The sequence below is a fragment of the Camelus dromedarius genome, chromosome 8, assembly GCF_036321535.1.
Source record: "Camelus dromedarius isolate mCamDro1 chromosome 8, mCamDro1.pat, whole genome shotgun sequence".
NCBI lineage: Eukaryota > Metazoa > Chordata > Mammalia > Artiodactyla > Camelidae > Camelus > Camelus dromedarius.
In genome coordinates this window covers 59,243,255-59,251,597 of record NC_087443.1, presented here as the reverse complement: position 1 = coordinate 59,251,597, position 8,343 = coordinate 59,243,255, and the positions used below count along the sequence as shown (strand labels likewise).

The following is an 8,343-nucleotide window of genomic DNA, read 5'->3' as shown; positions in this document are numbered from 1 at the left end:
CAGTAGGATTGAGAATAGACAGAGCAAACTCAGCCTTTAGCAAATACAACTGGTCAATAAATGGTGGTGCTTATGGTTAGTATCTGTTGGGACGGTGGTGAAGGCAAGTTTCCTTGGGGAGGCCCCACATGCACTGAGGTCTAAATGCTCAGCCAGTTTCCCCATTATTCATTCATTGAATACTAATTGCAGAACAACCCTGCCCAGCTCTCTGTCACAAGCTGCAGCATCCCAGCTAGTTAGACATGGCCCTTGCCTAGAGGTCTGTATGGGCAAGAGTGAGCCAAGGGGAAAGATTCCTGGAGGTGGGTAACAGGTGGGCTAAGGGAGTCTACTTCTCTGGGGAGGGATGAGACATTGGGACAAGTCTTCCAACTCTTTTCCCATCTAGACCCTGCTCAGTGTTAGCATTATGGCTGGGATTGGGAAAGATGGGGCAGAGGAAGGGGTGGTAGGCAGAACTTGGCTGTGCTGCTATGTAGGACAAGGGCCTGCTTACTGTGTCTGGCCTAATGGCTTTCTGGCACCACTCCAACCTCTCCAGTCCAACCCCCAAGGACATGGGGGGGGGGCAGTGGGGCAGCGAAAGTCTTGGGAGAGGGCAGCAGCTGGGCAGGGCATCAGTAGCTCCACCTGCTCCTCAGAGTTACCTATCCCAGGGTACCTCTGCCCACCAAGGTTACTCCCAAAGAAGCACCGTGGTACCTGGAAGGAAGCAATGAGGGTCTGGAAAAAGCTTAGACAAGTCCCTACCTCCTTTTGGCAGTCCCCTTTCCCCACAGGTGACACAATACACCAGTCCATGTCTAGTAAAAAGTAGGTGTGCCTGTTCAACGCAACGCACAAATAATGGGACTCTGACTGGCAAAGCCTGGGTGACCTGAATCTACGTCTCTTCCCCAGGAAAAGCAGCTGAGAGTAGCTGTTTTTGCCCCTTCTGCCTGCTGCTTTGGGTGGGTGGTGGGGCAGCACTGTAGGTCTTGCCAGTGACCTCTGGGCTCTCCCACGTAAGTGTCTATGGTTCCTCTCAAACTTCAGACTAGTGAGGGCAGGGGACGGGCAGGGGCAGTGGTGATGGTGATAATGGAGGCGGGATGGGAAGGAGATGCTTCTCGATCTCAGGGCCTTCTTGGGAGACTGACCGAGACAGGCGAGACCAGCATGGCGGGGTACTCAGCGGAAAGACTGAGGGGGTCGGGTCCCCGTCGCACACGCACCCACTCACTGCCGGAGAGATGAGCGCACTGCCATTCACTCCAGCGTTAGCGGCCACTAGCAGGAAGCAGGCCCAGGCGAAGCGCACAGTAGGTGGTTCAGAGACCCACCGTACAGCCTGAGGCGTAAGCGGACCCGGCCCCATGGTGGGGACCTAGCATCTTCCGACTCGGGCGCACCGGCAGTCCGGGAAGCCCCAGCCGAGGGTCTCTGGACTCCAAGGAGCGGGCTGCCCGAGACGCCCCTCATTGCAGCGCGCCCGGACCCCAAGAACGCGCGAGGGGACAGGCAGGGGATCGGGGGAGGCGCCCGCACCGGCGGCCCCCGCCCCTCCCGCCAGTCCCCAGACCCCTCCCATCGTCCAGACCCCCAATCCCAGACCCGCCGGCCGCCCCGCCCCGGTCCGCCCCGCCCCCGCTCCGGGCTGCCTCCCGGCCCCCGCTCCCAGCCGGGGGCTGCGGGCTCCGGCCGCCCGCCCTGCGCTCCCCCCTTGCGCCCGGTGCGGCGCCCCCCGCCCCCACCCCTCCCCCTCCCTTCCCACCTACCCACCCTCCCTGCCGGCCCGTTACCCTCCCGCCCGCTCCGGCTCCTGAGCAGCCAGCGGCCACCGGCTCCGGCAGCGGCTCAGAGGCACTCGGCGCGGCGCGGCGAGCTCGACATTCCCCGGGTCCCGCAGAGCCGCGTCGGGATCGCCCGGGCTCCCGCCCTCGAGCCTCGGCCACCGCCGCCCTCGGCTAGTCTGTCCGCGGCCGCCCGAGCGCCGGCGCGATCCCGCCGGGGCCGTGCGTGCTCCCCGGCTGCGCGCCATGGGCAGTCCCCGCTCGGCGCTGAGCTGCCTGTGAGTACCGCCGCCCCGCGCCCCGAGCCGCGCGCCCTCCCTCCCACCGCTCACCCCGCGCCCCTCTCTCCCCGCCCGCTTTTGTCTCCCACAGGCTGTTGCACTTGCTGGTTCTCTGCCTCCAAGCCCAGGTAAGGCGCTGCGCGCGGAGGCGGGGGCCGGGGCGGGCGGGGGCCGGCGGGGGGCAAGGTCGGGCAGGAGCACTGGGACCGACCCTATGGTCGCGTGGCGGGGCTGGAAGGCACCTTAGAAGTGCAGCCCTAACTACCCCGAGAAGGGAGCTAAGGAACAGAGAGGTAGTACCTGCCTAAGGTCACACAGCCAGTGAGTGGCGAGGCTAGACCCCGAAGTCTTGGAGTCCAGCGCTGTCTCCCACGCCTTCTAGCCAGGTGGGGGTGGTTGGGGAACTCCGCGGGCAGCCACACCTGGCCGCCGAGGAAGAGGGCATCCGGGGCTAGGGTTGCGTTCGTTGTTAGAAGTCCGGTGACTGCATCAGGGACTCTCTCCGCGGCTCTCAGGGGAGACTTGCGGCGGATCTGGCCGAATGATCAGGTGTCTAGGCCCTCTGCGCTCTCAACATTTGCTCCGTAAATTTGTCTTTATAAATGTCAGGGGTCGGGCAGCGCTGCCTCCCGACTTAAAAGCGCCCTGCTCTTCTAGGAAGGCCCGGGCGGGGGGCCTGCGCTGGGCAGGGAGCTCGCTTCCCTGTTCCGAGCTGGCCGGGAGTCCCAGGGTGTTTCCCAACAGGTGGGTCCAGCTCCTTCCCCATCCCCGGCTCATCCATGCTAGGCTGGGTCTGTCTGACTTTCCTGGGTGGGGGTGGTGGCCCGAGCTGGCATGTTGGGGGGACCCCAGCCCTTGCCGGCTTCCTGGGGCAGTGGAGGGGGGTGCCGGGTGATGGGGGCCACTTGGGCCCCTGGGCGGAGTAGCATTATAATGGCGTGTTGTGTATTTTTCAATTTCCTAAAGGTAACTGTTCAGTCCTCACCTAATTTTACACAGCATGTGAGGGAGCAGAGCCTGGTGACGGATCAGCTCAGCCGCCGCCTCATCCGGACCTACCAGCTCTACAGCCGCACCAGCGGGAAGCACGTGCAGGTCCTGGCCAACAAGCGCATCAACGCCATGGCAGAAGACGGGGACCCCTTCGGTAAGGCGAGCTGCACTGTGGCCAGTAAAGGTAGTTTGCTGAATGTGCACCCTTACCCCCTCGCTGGCCTGTTGTGACAGGACCCAACAGCCCCATCTGTGCCAGGACAGAGGCCTGCACGGTCCCCAGCTCAGAAGGGAAGGAGTTAAGGCAAAAAAGCATCTTGGGGGTCAGCTGGAGAAGAGAGGGCTGGGGAAGGGACCTGAGGGAGTACTTGGCCCACAGGTGCCCCCTTCCCTGCCCAGCAGATGAATGAATCCAGGAATCTCCCTTTCCACCTCCCCCTCTCATACCCCTCCCCACTGCAGGTGGAGGCAGAGGGTTCAGGGGGAGGGGGCCCAGGTTTAAGGGAAGCTCTTGAAAGAGGATATGTCGCCAGGGCCCACAAAAGGAGAGTGGGAAAGGGAAGGGAGAGAAATCCCCCCAGCTCTCCCAGCTTGGGGGGTGCTGTGAACCTTTAAATACTTTGATCAGGAGGGTCAATTACGCATGGGGGCTAAGCTAGGAAAAGGGCCCTCCCGGCTCTACTTGTCCAGGAACCCAGGCAGTCGGTCAGAGCGGGGCTCCTGGCTCCCGGTGGGGTGGTGAGTACAGGGAGCTACTGCGGAGCGGAGAGGCTGAGGACTGATTGATTTCTAAAACATTCAATATTTCTGCCTTGAAACAAGGCCAATTTCCAGAGTCCTGGATGTACCAAGAGAAAAGCAAGCCCTCTGGGCGGCTGGTGTTGTTTTTAGAGAGCGATTATTGTGAGTTTAAAAACCTTTAAATAATGACCAAGTTAAACAAGCATGAAAGGAGAGGGGAAGACTCTATTAAAATGTAATAAAAAGGTGAGGCATTTTAAGAGCTAAGAAGAAAAATGAAGAATGATATAAAACAGAAAAAGAACGAGCCTTTTTTTCAGATGTGGAGTTTGAAAGGAGTTGCAAGTCTGTAAATGTAAAAAAGAGGTTCAAGATTGTTCTCTATGAATCTCTGGAGAGACCCCCGCGTCTGGCAGAGCGATTAAAACTCTTCTTACTTTCACCTTTTTTAACATTTCCTGAATACTTTCTCCTCTTCTCGAGCCAGTTTGGGGGATCGAGTATGTCTCGCTGCATTTTTTCTGCATCGACGTAGCTAACTTCCCTTCAAAGCTGGAGAAGGAGACATAATTTTCCTGGGATAAATCTGTCACTGGGGTGGAAGAGTAGGTTTGAAAATGTTAAGCTTTCCAAAAGCCCGGTCGGGAAAGCCGCTGTAAACTGCGGCCCCAGCTCCCCAGATCCATCCAGGAAGGAGAGTGGGGGCTTTCGGTGGTGGGGGTGGGGGTGGCCTGCCTGGTGGCCGAGCTCCCCCGCTGGGCTGGCAGGGCCAGCCTACCGTCCCTTTGTCCCTCCAAACTGGCTGCTTGCTGCCCTTTTCAGCTTCCAAGGAAAGGAAACGAATGTCTGGTTCCTCCTGGGTTTGCTCCACCGGAGCAAATGGTCCAGCATCCTTGGGTTTTGAGGAGGGAAGAAGAGGCTAAGCTGGCCATCGAGGAATTCATCTTCAGACATCAGAGTTCTGATGCCCACTTCTCTCCTTGCAAGTATAGGAGGCTTCCCAGGTTCCCTGGTTCCTGCCTGGTGGGCAGGAGCAGGAGCAGAAGGGCCCAAGACCAGAGGCTTAGGGTGTACAGCCAGGATGGAAGAGTCAGGGGAGAACAGCGGGGAAGTCCCAGTTGCTTCCTTATGGGCCCCAGGGAGGGACAGACAGGCTATTCCATCCTTACTGCCCTGTTTGGCCAGAATCCTCAGAATGGGATCCTCTTCCCTCTTTTCTAGTCACTGTCCTTCCTGACCCTTAAAAGTAGCTGCTTCTTGCCCTGGAAGGAGGGATGAGCAGACTGGCTGGGTCCAAGAGAAGGTGGGTGGGAGGGGAGGTGACAGCTGCATTTCCCTGGCTGACTTGGAGCCAGACTGGGGACTTGGTTACTGGATCCCAGCTACGTGCTTCTGTGAAGGGGGGCAGGTAGTCACAGGCTGGGCAGTGAGGGCTGCCTTGCTGACCTGTGCCCATCCCCTCCATTAGTTTCAGGGATCGAGAAGGTGCCACCTGGTCAGAGCAGGCTGGGAGGCCGCCCTGGGAGTCCCCAAACTTCTTTCTCAGGGAGGGAAAAATGTTGAGCTCTGCAGGAGGGAGAGCCAGAGACCCAGCGCATTCGGTCCCATTCCAAACAGCTAAGTCAGCCCCCACTCCCTCCTTGGTGACAGCCTCAAAGGGAGGAATTGTCTGGAGAGTGGACAGGGATCAGGGCTTCTGTGGCAAGCTGACTGTCAAAGGGAAGAGGGAAGGGGGAAGGCACAGAATTCAGCTTCCAGTCTCCAGGCTCTCCAGAGTGAGAGGCAAGCACACCTGACTTCCCTCCTCACCCACAGAAAGTGTTTGGTCACTGGGGTAAGAAGCCCAGCACTGAGGGAAGTTGAAAGAGAAAAGACTATTGAGTTGTTGATTTCTGGACACTGGGGCTGGGGACTGGGGTACTGGGAGGCGTGGGGAAGAGGCAGCATCCTCCCAGCTGCTGTCAGAGGTTCTGGGGACACAGCAGGCTCTGGGCTGTGTGTGCAAGAAGAGCTGTTCTCATCTCTGGCAGAGTAGGGGTGGGGTGCGGGGATGGTCAAGGCTGTGGGTTAGAACCTGTGGTACCAGAAACAAGAAAGAGTGCTTTATGTTTGACCTCAGGACCGGAGGTCACCACTGCACCTCGGATGTGTGTAATGATCTGTGAGGCATGTGCATACAATATTTTGAAGAATCCTCAGACATCTTTTGATTAATAGTGGAATTCTAGTCAAATTAAATTTTACTTGAAGCCTCAACATAAAATTCATTAGTCTGGTTTTTATACAGGGTCTTTTCAATTTGATGGCCCCAAAACCCCTCTGCAGAACCCAGTTCATACACTGGGTCCAATGTATGTCTCGTCCATCCCCCTCTGTAAACCCAGAGGAGGGGCCTGAGGCCCAGAAAGGGGACCTTCCCAGGGCTGCACAGCTTATTAGTAGCTGGGCTGGGGCTGGAGCCCATGTCTTGGGGGTCTGGCCCTTGGAGCAGTTGCTCCTGGGATGGGCCAGCTGGGGTGAGGATGTGCCAATAACCATCCCCCTACCTTCCCTGATAGCAAAGCTCATTGTGGAGACAGATACCTTTGGGAGCCGGGTTCGAGTGAGAGGAGCTGAGACAGGCCTCTACATCTGCATGAACAAGAAGGGGAAGTTGATTGCCAAGGTGAGGTCCCAGAAGGAAGGCGGGGTGCCTGGGGCCTGGGGAGCAGGCTGCACAGGCTGAGCTCTTGCAGGATCCCAACAAGGTGGGCAGAGAAACAGAGGGCCACCTTGGGGTTACCTAATGATTGGGTGGGGAGGAGGTCGGGGAGGTGGGGGAGGAGGAAACTGCTTGAGAGATGAAAAGCTATAAAGGCAAAGTAGGAAGAAGGAAGGCTAGGGAAGGGGCTGCGGAGGGGGTGTCGGTAAATTCCATATATCTTTTTAACAAATCGCCAAATTGCTTTGCTATTATGTCCAATTACATGGTACCAGCATTTGGAATGTTCAGTAAGCCGTAGGCCCAGCCCCTCGGCCGAGCTCTGAAATGGCCCTATTAGTCACGGCTCCTCTCCAGCCTCGAGCTCCCCGCTTCCTGGGCTTCTGGGGCTTGGGGCTCAGCACCTCGTCACCGGCCTTCCCTCCCCTATAGGGTGGCAGCCCTGGGGCTGCAGGCCGGCATCCTGAGGGGCTGAGGGGGCAGGTGGGGAAACGGGCTCTAGCAGCTTGGGCCAGACTGGTGGGCAAGAGGCCAGGGCGGGCAGAGCCCGGGCTGGGCCCCTTCTCTGCGTCTCTGTGTCGGGGCCCAGCCCCTTCGTAGACAGCCATGTGTCACTGCTGCCCAGGAGGACAGGAAGTTGCCGGGTGGGCTGTGGGTTGTGAGGGATTAAAGAGCGGGTGCCCGGGCAGGGGGTGGGGCTGCCCACCCTGCCATCTGCTGGGGTGCCCACCTGCTGTCTGGGGCCGCCTGCCCTCTGCCTCTGATGGGGGGGTGCTCCGGACAGAGCCCAGTGACACCGTGTCTGGCCCCTCTACCTGCAGAGCAACGGCAAAGGCAAGGATTGTGTATTCACGGAGATCGTGCTGGAGAACAACTACACGGCCCTGCAGAATGCCAAGTACGAGGGCTGGTACATGGCCTTCACCCGCAAGGGCCGGCCCCGCAAGGGCTCCAAGACACGGCAGCACCAGCGTGAGGTCCACTTCATGAAGCGGCTGCCCCGAGGCCACCACACCACCGAGCAGAGCCTGCGCTTTGAGTTCCTCAACTACCCGCCCTTCACGCGCAGCCTGCGAGGCAGCCAGAGGACTTGGGCCCCTGAGCCCCGATAGGCCCTGCCGGGCCCCTCCCCGCTGTTCCGAGCACCGGAGATTTTCATCTTGGGCATCTCCTGCAAGATGAGGTCTGCGCTACTGAAGGCTGGGGAGGAGCTGGGGAAGCCCCGGGTTCTAGTTGTTGATAATTGTTTGCTGTTGGGTTTTTGTTGTTGTTTTTTTAAAACAAAAGAGAGGCTCTATTTTTGTATTCCACTTGGTTGTGGTGTCTGTCTTCTTAACTCTCAGGAAGGCTGGTGAATGGCCTAGACTGGGATTCCGGCAGGGGTTCCCTGGGGGTGGGGGGCTTTTCTAGTCTAACAGAGGTGCTCCTGAGACCTCAGCACCTGCAGGGCAAGCCGGCCAGGCAGCCAGGGGCTCCACTGCACCCCCAGGTGGGGCCTGGGAGGAAAGGGCCACGGCTTAATGTCAGGTCTTTTAAGGGTGGGTTGTCAGTGGGGGAGGTGGTTGTATATTAGTTGCTATTAACTGAATGAAATATTTATTTAACTGGAGTATTAAAAGTGTGTGTTGGAGAGTGAGTCCTGCTAGGGGTCAGCAGCCCCCCTCCCCTGCATTACCTCAGCAAACCAGGCTCCAGCTCTGACTGTGGCCTCCCTTCCACCTAAGGACCTGTACCTGTAGGCATTCCCATCACTGTTACTGGAGGGGTTTTCCTGGGAGGACAGAAGCAGGGAAAGTGGCAAGAAGAGGCTCTTAGGTGGTCCTGGGACATCTTGACTTGGGCTCTTAATAGG

At 58.6% G+C, this 8,343-nt stretch overlaps 1 protein-coding gene across 4 annotated transcripts; it reads left to right on the top strand.

Moving 5' to 3' along the window:
• Positions 1–1,830: 1,830 nt before the first annotated feature.
• FGF8 (fibroblast growth factor 8) lies at positions 1,831–7,603 on the top strand. 4 transcript variants are annotated; one of them, XM_031460783.2, is made up of 6 exons: positions 1,831–2,053; positions 2,148–2,184; positions 2,714–2,800; positions 3,023–3,203; positions 6,349–6,455; positions 7,313–7,603. In XM_031460783.2, the coding sequence occupies exons 1-6, from the start codon at positions 2,022–2,024 to the stop codon at positions 7,601–7,603; spliced, it is 735 nt and encodes a 244-aa protein (XP_031316643.2). In that variant the 5' UTR covers positions 1,831–2,021. The 4 variants fall into 4 exon arrangements, with proteins under 4 accessions (XP_031316643.2, XP_064344690.1, XP_064344692.1 ...); XM_064488620.1 differs by having other exon boundaries at positions 2,022–2,053; positions 3,056–3,203; XM_064488622.1 differs by lacking the exon at positions 2,714–2,800 and having other exon boundaries at positions 2,022–2,053; positions 3,056–3,203.
• Positions 7,604–8,343: the final 740 nt, after the last annotated feature.